The sequence below is a fragment of the Pholcus phalangioides genome, unplaced genomic scaffold, assembly GCF_987345545.1.
Source record: "Pholcus phalangioides strain wild (caught in Gottingen) unplaced genomic scaffold, Ppha-v1.0 ptg000003l_1, whole genome shotgun sequence".
In the NCBI taxonomy this organism is placed as follows: domain Eukaryota; kingdom Metazoa; phylum Arthropoda; class Arachnida; order Araneae; family Pholcidae; genus Pholcus; species Pholcus phalangioides.
In genome coordinates this window covers 27191710-27204944 of record NW_028301596.1, presented here as the reverse complement: position 1 = coordinate 27204944, position 13235 = coordinate 27191710, and the positions used below count along the sequence as shown (strand labels likewise).

Here is a 13235-nt window from a genome sequence, read left to right as displayed (position 1 = left end):
AAAAGTGTAGGAGATAATAAACATCTACTTCTGCGTGATGCAATCCATATTCATAAACTTGATGAAGATAAAACATCAGAACTCTAAACCAGTGTCAAAGAATAAGAATTTTGGCTACTGTATATAACATGTTAAGTGAGAAATACAACGCCACAACAGGCAAAATGCCCAACAAGGTGGCTGAGAAAAACATGCCCATAAAAATATGGATGTCATATTTCAAAAATATAGCAACCCAATTAAAAATGGTAAAGAACTTTTGTATAAAGTAAAACACTTTATACAAAAAATATATTTTAAGAGAGTTCTGGTGTGATTTCTTGGATTAAGATTTAAAAAAAATTTTTAAATAGACAATTTTTACAGAATATGGTTTCTGTAACAAATGTGATTCCAAAATAAATAGTCTGTTAGTTATCACTGTATTTGGAAGAATGCTACATTAAGAGGTATTTGATATTGCATTATCTTTTGAAAAAAAACAAAATTACATAAATACAGTTTTACAATCTTCTAACACTTTCTTTTATTCAGGAACATGTTGTTCTATACAGAACTCATTACTTATTAAAAAAAACCGGCACTTTGAATTTTTACTTCATGATGTTTTCGATGGCAATCCATAGAGAGCTTGAGCACGTTGCAAGAAAGCATTGACAGTCTTATGAACAACTTCGTTGAAAAATATATGCGAGAACTGAGAGTGTAAAACAGATCTAAACTCAAAAGATATCTGGAAAAAAAAAGAAAAGCTTAAATTTGCAAATCTAGTGTAATTACTAGCCTGGAAAGAACAGTTATATCTTTAGTGACAAGTGTTGTGATTAAAGGCCCGTTTACAAGCGGCAAGTGATTTAGTTGGTAACTAAATTTTAACTTACCGACTGTTCAGAAAAGTGTCCACACAGTAAGTAGACGCTCATTGGATAATTTTGCAGTTGGCACATGCGCACTACATTTGACTCGAATCAACGGAGGGAGAGAGACGCAACTCTCGGGAGAATAATATGAATGATTTTTATATATCTGGCATTCAAAGAGAGGTTTTTTTCAAAGCCCAATTAACAATGGATGAAGACAATCTGGTAGAACTAATGAATACTGTGAGTTATCAGACCCACATTATGATTTTTTTTTAAAGAATAAATTTATTCACTTTCACTCATACAAGAGGGGAAAAAAGAATACACAACATATTATAGACCGATGAAACTATCGATTATACGATATTTTAATCAAAGTTAAAGAGGAGATAAATTATGTAAGCCGAAAATATTATGAGAGAACATTCTTGGTGTTTGAAAGTTAAATAATAAAAATTCATTAAACAAAAATTATTTGAAATATAATTTTTTTTTTAAATTTAATGCAGATGCGACCTTTATATATACATTATATTATGTATTTTTACAATAGATGGCAGCAAATTCGTTCTGGATGAGAGACATATTCCAAACTCACCCCCCCCCCACGTCCAGTTTTTAATATATAATAAATCCTCCACAAACAAGCACCCAATATATTTTTGAATCTCTGTTTTTTTCTTCAATTCCCGGCAGCACGTCGACTGAATATTCCACTATTTCCAACATCGATTAATTTGTAGCTTGTTTGTTCAGGTAGTTTTCATTTCTATAGTTCAACAAACATTCATGGCGAAGATATTCTTCAACAAATTTGACAGCTGTCTCCTCTGGCCACTCCACCATCCTATATTTCCGCAGAATTCTAGCAAAACGGACGGAACATGAACAGGTTCACGCTTCAGATCAAGTTAAAACTTGGCAAGTTAAAATTTATTTACCAACTTAATCACTTACCGAGTGTAAACGGTCCTTTAGAAGTAATACAAGTTACAAGCACAATAAATGAATAAAGATAAAAATTAATACTTCAACTCGCAACAAAATACAGTGTAAACTCGATATAACAAACCAGGAAAAGATATTGTAGAGAGATCCATGTAATGAAATAATGCATCATCATGGCATGCCACCAATTGCATAGGTGCCAATTCTCAGAAAAAAATCTGTAGTTTATCATGAGATGAAATATTTCACATCAAAGAAAACATATCATACAAATGAAGGAGAAAACTACGAATTCTTTAGGATTGCACAGCGTGACCATATGACCTGCTTTCCTGAGATGTTCCCGCATTTTTTGAGGTCCTGATTTTTCTCTATAGAAAAGAGCCCAGTTTTTTCTGTATACAACCTCTGACAATAAAGTTCTGTGAATGAAGTCAGAACGGCTGATCTGGCAACACTAGTGAAGCAAAATGCTGCACATGCATAGCGGCAGGTGTTGACCATCTGCCGCCACCGTTGTTCAGTTGAGCATCGTTTGTGTTCCGCGAAAGACTTGTTTTGCAAAGTGCTTGTTCAGTGTGTTGGTTCTTAACTGAGAACAGGAAAATGAACGAACAAAAGATCAATTTAAAGTTTTGTTTTAAGCTTGGCAAGACACCGAAAGAAACTCGCGCAATTCTGGTACGTGTTTATGAAGATCAAGCACTGTCCACATGAAGTGTGTGTACGAGTGGTTCGCCTGTTTTAGAGAAGGCCGGGAAAGTGTATCCACAAAGAATTTCTACCTGAGGGAACGACGATGAATGCTGCAAGGTATATTGAAATTCTCACCCGTTTCATGAAACGTCTATGCAGGGTACGACCTTAGTACGCACAACAAGGTTCATGGTTTCTTGTTCACGACAATCATGGTCCTCACACAGCCAATATCGTCATACAGTTCCTGGAAAAAAAGGGGGTGGTGCAAATTGAACATCCACCATACTCGCCAGATCTCAATCCTCCAGACTTCTTCCTATTCCCATGACTCAAACTCGCTTTGAAAAGAAAGAGATTCGACGATATTCCTGAGATCCAACGAAGCGTGACAAGGCTTTTGAACTCCATCCCAAAAGAAGACTTCTTGCAAAGTTTCCAGGACATGTATAGGAGATCTCAGCATTGCATATTTCGAAGGACAGTAAGGTAACTTTCATTAACATTTCATCAACGTTAATGTTACAGGACTATTCACCGAACTTTATTGTCAGAGGTTGTAGTTTAAAAACAAAGGCTACTTGAATTTTTTAATCCTTCACTGAAATCAAGGATTAAAACTATTTTGCCAACTTATAAACAAAAATTGTGACTGTAAATATATTTCATGTCACATATTTGTCACATTAAAAATGTTTGTTTTTTTCATAGAATTTATTTTAATCCACTGTGATTTGCTACGATGATGGCCTGCTGTGGTGGCTCTTGACACATTTCCAGATCACTTGAAGGATCCGCGGAATATTTAGAGATCAGTCAAGTGGCTCTGTAGATGACTTATCAATAGAAAGAATGTTAGTTCAGGTGCCCACAAACTAGCGAAAGGTTTTTCTCGTTTTTGGCCCACCGAGTAAGATGCCATTAAGAATATTTAATATTTTTATAAAGGGTGGTTGATGATGTAAGCATCAACCCCCCCCCCCCCCGACATCGATGCTGACACAATACTTGAATGACTCCTAACATAATGAGACCCAAAAGTTATTTTCTGAAGGTTAAAAAAAAAAAACTAGGTCCAGTTAGGGGATCGTCTTCCCCCCTCTCCCTGTGGAACCAGATGTGAACCGGGCTCTGTCGCGTAAAGCCGGGTTTTCATAGGAGCAGGTTTTCTGTGCCGCGCGCAACGTCACCCAGCGCGACATCAATAAAAAAAGCAGTATGACTGTTTTGCCGCTATGGTGGTCGAGTGGTCATAGTGACGGACTCGCATTGAGAGGACCCGGGTTCGTATCCCACCGTCATCATAGTGGTAGTCGGCTGAAGTTGGTTTTCTGTAGTTCCCAACTTCAAGGCACGAATACGAGCCGATCTCCCCTTTAAAAAGTCTAGCCACAGAGAGCAACAGACCTACAAACAGTACAAATGTAATTCAACCATAACACATCACTCACTTCCCTTCTTAAATATAGATGGCAGCACTGAAAAATCAAACAACGCTACATATGCACTCAGACTGTTAGGTAGGTACACAGTTACAGTTCCGGCACAACTCACTAGGTAGTAAATCGCCCATAGATGGTGATAGACCTGAGTTGTGCTCGGTTTGAAAGAAAGTAAGTATGACTGTTTTTTTATAGAGCACAATACGGCTCACGGCAGCGCTTTATGTCTGGCGTGATCTGCGGACTGCTTTTGGAGGAGTCAAATGTATCACATGCCGCGCATTTCACCGATCTTCTCTTTCCCTTCCCTTTAAACTGGAGCATTCAGACAACAGGGGGTGAACTATCTCTGCGGTCCTTAGCCGAAAAAAAGTAGTTAAGCCCCGATTTGTCCTTAGATGGCCAGTAGTTCGACTTTTCGGTACTATCTCTACGCTAAGGACTTTTTTTTAGTAGTTACTTAGGACCGCTGCTAAGGACTGCCTAGCACCAGTCCTAAAGCAGCAAGAAAAGTAGTTCACGGTGGCCATCTTGGAAAAGAGAAAATTTCGCCTCTGGCCGCAAGCTCTCGCTGTGATATTTAGTGATGAAATATGCTGGTTTTTTTTTCGAATTAAACAATTTTTTACGATAATAATGACAGATAAAACTTGAATTATATCTTCGGTGTCATCAAAGTTGAAGTGATTCATCGTTATATCCTCAAAAACTGCTGTAGTATACGTGTATACGTGTATGTTGACATCGGCGATCGAAGCCACGACGAGGTGCTAGCATGTTCATTACTGAGGTAAGAATTATTTTATTGCTATCGAACTATATAAGAAAAGTGTTTAGAGATATTATTTTTTTGCTCGGTAAATGTGTGTTATTTAAAAATATAAATGGACATGATGTCACACAATCAATAGGGCAGTGGATCCCACTTGGTAATGCTGAAAAACATCAAATAGCCCATGTATATTTTGGGTTGTATTGAAAATATTTACATGGCGAATGAAACATGAATCTTCAATTACGATAATATCAGATTGAAATTTTACATTCTATGTTTTTTGCTACATTAATTTTTTTTAATGAAAAATTATGTCTAAATAAATTGAGCATGTGTGCAAATAAATAATTTGAATATTGTTGGCACAATAAAACTTGTGCTTGGAGATGACTATGCTATAAATAATCGCTTATAAATAAATAAATTGAAAATTTGTGTTTCAGATCAACCTCCCGTCAATGCACAAAGTAACTAATAAGCTACAATTCATTGATAATAAATTATAGCACCTAAATGACAAAAATTTTAATTATTTTTTGTGATGAGTAATGGTGAAATTGAAATAAAGCATGGTAAAAATTAGCAGTAAGTAAAACTCATTCACTAAATTTAGTGTAAAGGATTAAACTTCAGATTTGATATTTTGAACTGTTCAAATGAACAATATTGTAATACTTACTGAAAGTTAAATTTTCAGAAAAAATCATGTGCTACTACTTTAAAAATTGCACTCTGTAACTCGGTCTGAGATGAATATTTAATAAGGAATCATTATATTGCTTTGTTGATATAAAAAATGAAATTCGTACAATGGGACTAAAAAACAAAGTTTTAATTTCAGGCACAGTTTTAAGTGTTGGGGTATATACATTATAATGAAAGGAAGCAGATTAGTGTTTGAAACATATTACTACTTCAGTATTTGGGGCCTTGCTGTGTGTGTTCAAATTTAATTTTTTGCCAAAAATTATTTTTGATTGTGTGTATGGGTAAAGACAGAAAAAAAATTTCCATGTCGAATACTTAAGAACTTTAAAATATAACATTTTGAGATGTTATGGAACTGAAACTTTTAACATTTAAACTTTTAACAAGCATTTATTTTTTAACGATGTTGTTAGTAAACAGCTGATATATATATATATAGATATATATATTGTATATACATTTGTGAGACTTTTCTAACTCTAGAAAAATTTTGTTTCCGAGGAACTTGGCTGTAGGTAGCTACGAAGTTATGTGAAGGTTTCCATTATTATTTTCATGTAAAATAAAATATTTCCATGCATGATTTAATGACATAAATTTTAACATTATGTTGCATCATTTTCACTGATTTCATTTGTATCAACAACCCTAGTGGAACAAAAACAGTCGAACCCCGATTTAATGCCACCATCCCACCCAAAGAATTTTGGCGTTATATCAGATCGCAGACATAATAGCGTTTCGGAGAGGCTGTATTACATAAATTCACATGTTTATTAAGAAATGTATTTCAGTGTCTCATTTATGTTGCATGATGAATAAAATAACCTATTTTATACACATTCAATTTTAAGTTGAGAAAATTCATAAAAATTGTAAACTGTAAAATCACTTGAATATTTCTCAATATAAAACTCAACAGAAACATACTTCCCTCTGAAATTATTGTAATTTCAGCAACTCATTTTATATGTGCAAAAACAAAATAAGCAGGGGGGGGGGGGGAAAGGTGGCATTGTTTTTAGTCCATACCGTATTGGTTTTTCTCGAGAAATATCTTGCTATGAGTAATTTTCTTTATAATCATAATTTTTTCAGATACTATTGAAAGAACAACTCTTTTTGACATAATTGAATTGAGCAAATTAAGATAGATGATTTCTTAATGGCTACTTGTACCGCTAAAAATTTGACCAGTGCAAGTAAAAACATGTACTGTTGAAAAACTTGTCTTGGCTATACGTATAAATGAGAGGAGAGGACATTAAAAAAACCCTTTAGAAGCTTTGCTAACTGAAAAGCAATATTAATTCTTTGAAAATGTTATTATCATATTTACTTATTAGCAAATTTTGTGAATGGAAATATTAAAACAATTAATATAGTTGACGACAAATAATATTATACTTTTTAACTAGCGAGACCATACAACACTGCAAAATTTGTATGTTAGTTTAAATAGGGGTTCTCCGATCTACAAGAGGTTGCTAAGGATGTGTTCTAGAGCGAAGCTGAAAGGAGTGAAAATATTAAGTAAGCTGCGTGCCAATAGGTTTTTTCACTTCATCTGTCTGACCAAAATTTTAGGGTAGAAACATGGCTCGAAAAATTGAAAAACATTTTTGGCACCGGCCAAATTTCTTCGCAGCCAAGCATATTTTTAGGAGAAATAATCCAAAGTAAAAAAAAATTATATTCAACTTTTTCAGCACTTAGTGATGATCTTCACATATTGGAAGATGCAGACATAAACTCCAAATATTTTGTGATCTGCATAGAAAATTTTAGGTGTCAGTATGATTTTCTTTTTTGCAATGTTGGCTCCTAAGATTTGTGAAGCCCTAGGTAAATACATCTAGACATGAACAAGTGCATCTGTGTACAATGCCAGGCCTCCCTTGTAAAACACAGTTGATGCATTTTGGATCTTACTGTGATAAAATGGTGGCGAGTCGACAAAGTGCTATTGTGCACGAATTATCTCTACTTATGCAACTAAAGACTTATAATTGGAAATCAAATATACAGTACATTTAAAGATTGATAAGCATAATAAAAGTGTTTTTTTCTTCCTCTTTCTAATTTCAGGTTAATCAACATTTGAAGATGCAAATGAAAATTAATGAATCTCAAAAAATTATATTCTTGAAAGGTGTGATTTCTAAGAAAAGTACAACAAATAAATTGTGATTATGATAACTCTCTATGAACATATGTTTGAAATAAAATGTTTTTGTATGACAAATCGTGTGTGCAAGTTGTTATTCAATTCATGTTTCTATTAATCAACTTCAATCATTCATCTTCTAATCAACTGAAATGAAATATACGATCAAATGAAAGTTATAAGGTGAAGTTATTTGTTGGAAGCTAAATATGAAACAGATAAATTGATGAAAGATCTTTAATATAGAAGTATATATATTTTAAATATTGAAGTATTCACTTGCATTAACAGGTAAGTGCTCATTCATAGAAAATCATGTTCTGATAATATTTTTTAATACTGAGGAGAAACCCATAGTTTAAAATACAGAACTACAATACGCAGCAAGGCAGTTAATTCTTTTAATTATAAAATTAAAAATAATTATCTTGTAAAATTATCAATAATTTATTATTTTAGTTCTCCAGAAAGAATTTGCAATTCGTTGTTTCAATGAATTTAAAAGGAATAAAAATGGATAATAAAATATTATTTAACAAATTGGTCTTTAAAAAAAAGTGACACTCAATATTAAAAATAGTATTCAGCTGGGGCCTCAAGTAGGGCTCCCGAGGTGAATAGGGGGCCCAAAAATTCTATAATTATTTTGCATAATAACCTGTTCAAGAAGAAGGCCCCCCCCCAAAAAAAAAGGGAAAGTCTGCCCCGAAAAGGCACATTACGGCCATAGGCTCAACTAGTGCTGGTAAACTTAATTTAAAATCTTACGTTTTGTTGTAAGAATTTTTTTTTTTTAATTTTGATTTCATCAGTATGCGACCCACTTATATGCAGCTGGGATCCCATATACTCGCTTCTTCAAGCATCCAAAAGTGGGGTCCATGAGCTCGGACAAGAAAAATACTTTGACTATTATTATATACTGAATCTTATTCTAAAAAGAAGTCGCAAGATGAAAAATGCAATGTCCTCATACGTTTACAAAATAATTAAACTAGCCAGCGATATTAGAGCAAAAAAAATTGCAAAACACGGGTGACAAAAAAATGTATGGCGAGTCCCTCGGAAAAAAAAGTTTGTTTACAACATGTTTGTTTGTAAACATGAAATCGCTGCCACAACCCACTGCGGAAAAACGATTGTTAAATAATTAGCAGTAGTTGTAGGCTTCAAACAGCATCCTGATTGGTTAGAGATCTGTTACTCTCGAAACCAAAAATTTTCTCCCCCTCTAACTACTGTTTCACGTCACGTGACCTTAAGGACTGGTAGTACATAGTACCTCTTAACTACTAGTAGTTGAAGCGGTCCTTAGCTTCAGTCCTCCGACCGGTAGTTCATTAGGACTAGTAGTTACCAAGGACTGCAGAGATAGTTCACCCCCAGAGTAGCTGAGCTGATGCGCCACGCTATGAAAACACAAATGTGTAGCGTGATTATGTAACACATTTCTGCCGACGTGAAATGATCTAGTTCGGTTCACGTGCCGCAAAAAACCTACTCGTAGGAAAATCTGGCTTGTTACAGTATCCCGGGAGAGAAACCTAGTCTTTCATGGAATCTCTCTTGAAAGTGTGTGTGGACAGCGTGTCCCTTTCCTTTCTTTTTTTTGCTTTCTTATTTACGGCAACCGGTCTACGAAACAAATTCGCTTTCCCCGCTAGACATCAGTTTTTAAGTTTTTAGCACATTGACTAGCTTGTCGTCGTCCCCTACTTTAGTGGGACTGCAAAAAATTCTTTTTTTCCCATTCTTTTTTCAGTAGGGAGTTATGAATAAAACAAGTAAAAAAGGGAGGGAAAGCAGTGACATTTTGCGGTTTCTCAGAATTGTCTTAGTGAGATATTGGCTGTACACAAAAGAAAGGAGGAATAAAATAGGAATTGTAAGAGGGAATACGGATATAAAAAGGACGATTGCAGTGAAAGTAGGAAAATAGGAGGAAATTTCTAAAAAGTAAGAAAAATAGGAACGCTGCGGGCCTGGGAAATAAATAATTATGAACTCTGGTAACAGATTAGATGTGCCTGACCAACGGTTAGATATAATGATTGATGCTTAACATTAAATGTTGAATGCTAATGCTCAAGCACTACAAAAAGAATATCATAGAAAAAAGCCCAAAGTTATATTTATGGAAATTTACCTGAAAGTTCAAGGTACATGTTTTATTATTTCCAGGTAACCCAGGTTGCAGGAACCAAATAGTTTCCAAATGATTGAATAAACGACCATCTGTGCAACATGCCTAAAAAAGCAAGGAAAAGTGCATAAAAAAATTTGTATGATTCATGCCATATTTCATTCATAAAGTTTCTTTGAAAAAAATGTTAAAAAATATATATATTTTGTATTCTGTTTTAATTCATTGCTACTCTAGCATCGTGTTACTTAACCCTTTGGACACAGAAATAGTTGGAACCTTACTGTGTGTGTGAGAAAGTTTTTTTGAAAGCAGTTTTTTCAATTATGAATCGGTAGAAACAGGGCTGCAACTAGATGCTTGGTCAGCTGGGGCAAGCACACATTTTGACGCCCCCTTAAAATGTCGAAGGAGAGGTTAAAGAGTGAAATTTTCGCCCCCTCCCTAGTCCTGTGCCACCAGATCCGCCTGCAACCCCCCCCCCTAGAGTTGTGGCCCTGAGTAGAAAGTGATTCGGCAGACTACTACAACGCTAATCATCTATATGCGATGAAAGCAATTAGAGGGTTAAGGGGACTGAAAAATGTATAGCATATGTTTAAAAATTCATAAAAAATTCCTGATTTAGACAATTTGTTTGAATTTTTGAGGGTCACATTTAAAGTATGTGTAATAATGCTAATGTGTGATGGATTCACATCCATCAAATTTGCAAAATGTTTTTGTGTTTTTTGTTTACAAGCAAAAGTTGAACAATTTTTAAAAAAAATGATCATACACACTCTATCGCTGCACATGCAATTTCATCTGCCCAAATTTGAATTTCTGCATAAAAAATTGTTTTGTTTCTTAAAATGTTTGTTTAATGCAATGAACTCTAGCCTCAGGCCTCCCACTCAAAAAATTAGGAAAAATCGGGAGTAAAAAGTAGAATGGGGAGGGTACCCCCCTTAGACAGCATAATCATAGCATAACAAAAAAAAGTTTTTTCCCATTAATTTTTTTTTTCATAGAACTATTTCAGTATTCTATAAGATTGACTCAAGTCAAACAAAATGACAGAATGTGTGACTTTGGTTACAAAAACAATTTTTCTCCAAAACAACTGCACTAGCAACCACAGAAAATTCTTTTATGTTCTCCTCAAATTATAAATTATATATTTTTTTTGGAGTATTCCACAGTCCAACCTGTCAACTCTCTTGGACAATGTACAGCAAATTATGACGGCATGTAAGATTTTTAACAATAACACTTCTTCGAGACCACTTTCAAAACCAGTGTGCAAAATATGTAAATTACAAGTTCCGATGTAAATAAGTCAATTGCATTGCCATCCTTTTTTTAAAAGGATTTGTTTATATTTTACTGTTCAATACCAGTGTAATTGTTTTTGAAAAATGAAGCACTTTAATAGCTAGCTCTTTGCTGACAATACATTGTTCATGTCTTTGCACATGCCCTAAAAATACAGAAGACGATGGATAATTGGGTAGCATCAGAATCACTAAACGTAGAATAAGCCTATGTATCCAACTGCTTTGTAACGCAAACTGTTGTTTCACCTATACACAAAATGTGTGCCATAATTTTGAATGATGAATGTTAGTTACTGTCTAAGACTATGAAAAGTAAATACAAAATTATTTTTTCCATCCAGACCGAAGTTTTTAATGACTACTCTACTTGTTGAACTCTCAAAATAAGCAAATGAAAAATTAATAAACCAAATGGTCCACATACGCCCCCCCCCCCCATTAATTGCAATCTACAACATTTATACTATTTGGCAATATATCAATGATTCCCTGCTCAGTTAAAAACCTAAAACACAAATTTTGAAGATAAGATTTGGTAAAAAAGTAGGACATTTTACCAAAAAGTAGGACGAGTGGGAGCCCTGTAGCCTCTTTAAGATATGTAAAGTGAAAGTGTTTTTAAAAATTGAGAGAGAGAGATGTATACCATTCTAATTCATTTTATGCACCTAGGCAAGGGACACATACCAGACAAATTTCATGGAAATACAGACATGCCAACAGTTCCGTGAGCTAGACCATGTACTAGAGCCAATACCTTCTATAACAGAAGGCCTTCGCACGAAGCTTTGACGTCACTGAAGTCGTCTATTTCACCTGCAGCCATTGGATAAAGCAGGCCGACGTATGTGAAATCATAATTTTTTTTGCAGTATATGCACTGACTACAGGTGAAATGGACGACTTCAGTGACGTCAAGAGCTTCAACCAGAGGCTTTCTGCTATACAAGGTGTTGGTAGAGCGGCAAGTTTAAATGCGGCTTTATCGATTGACTTCCCCGCAGACAAAACAGATCGGCTCCGAGTTTGTTTTATCTCAAACCGTTTCACATACATATACAAAATCATTGTTACGGTAAAGGTCGATGCAATTTCATAAAAATAGGTAAACCACAAGAAACTCAAAGACCAGATTTTTCCAAACCATCCCCCGTAGCTTCATAGTTCATTGCTGCCGTCTGCAGAGTTGGCAACTCTGGAAACAGGAAACATAGTTCATGAGATATCATGCGCGAACGACAAAAATTGATCAGGGTTTATACAATATTTTTTTAATGAAAAGTAAGGAATTTTTAAAAAGTCATGGGGGGCTCCCCCCCCCCCCAAAAAAAAAAGAAAGAAATTGCACCACTAGACCAAAAACAAAAGAAACCCGCATGCAGATTGATTTTCATTTAAATGTCTTTTTTTTTTTAATTTCTATTTCAATGGTTCCAAGATTAAACCAAGGTTTCAGAATTAAAAGTATAATGGGTAGGAATTTCAGCTACTGAAAAGGAAGAGATACGTGTGACTTTTCATGTGCGAGTAACAAGCAACTGTTTGAGAACACAAATTCACACAGTAACAGCATGATGATCAGGATTAGGTATGTTCAGCCGTGGCCACTTCTGCGAGAAAGATAACAGATGTTAACCAAATAAGAGTTAAATCACTGTAAACTGTTTATGAAAATATGCTGATAGTTATTTTGTAGCTTAACTCTGTATTTGTGAATGAGCCAAAAAATTTTTATTAAGAATTAAATATCAGGGAAAAGTTTATATGTACTGCTATACTGGGGAGGGGGGGGGGGGAGCAAAGCCTTCTTGCACCCTTCTGCGGCAACACCCATTTTTTCGTCACATATCTTGTTAATTTCGTTCCACTGTGTCAGCGATATGAAAAGTGGCATGTGAAAGCACCAGTTTGCTGAGGAATTTTACAATCTTGAAGCAACAAAAAGAATAAGATTCCTCAAGCACCCTTCCAAAATGAGTCAACTTCCCCCATGGGGGGTCTCCAGCCTGGAGCCCTGTTATACCCCTACCCTCACGAGGACCACAAAAATTTTTAATTCACATTCATTTTACCAACGACTAAAATCCAAGGGCCCCAACCAAGGCACGGGAAGCCAATATGCAGATTTTTTATAGGCCTGATACATGGATTTATAGCAAAGTTTTACTGCTAAA

The 13235-nt window shown here is 35.0% G+C and overlaps 1 protein-coding gene across 1 annotated transcript in view; it reads right to left on the bottom strand.

Annotated features, from left to right (window-relative positions):
- Positions 1–496: 496 nt before the first annotated feature.
- LOC149088348 (coenzyme Q-binding protein COQ10 homolog B, mitochondrial) overlaps positions 497–13235 on the bottom strand; it is a 77913-nt gene continuing 65174 nt past the window's right edge. The window contains exons 4-5 of the mRNA XM_089247358.1: positions 9746–9847; positions 497–733 (exon numbers count right to left, since the gene is read on the bottom strand). Of these exons, the coding sequence (XP_089103484.1) occupies positions 599–733; positions 9746–9847 (237 nt within the window). The 3' untranslated portion in view covers positions 497–598. The remainder of the gene's footprint in view (positions 734–9745; positions 9848–13235) is intronic.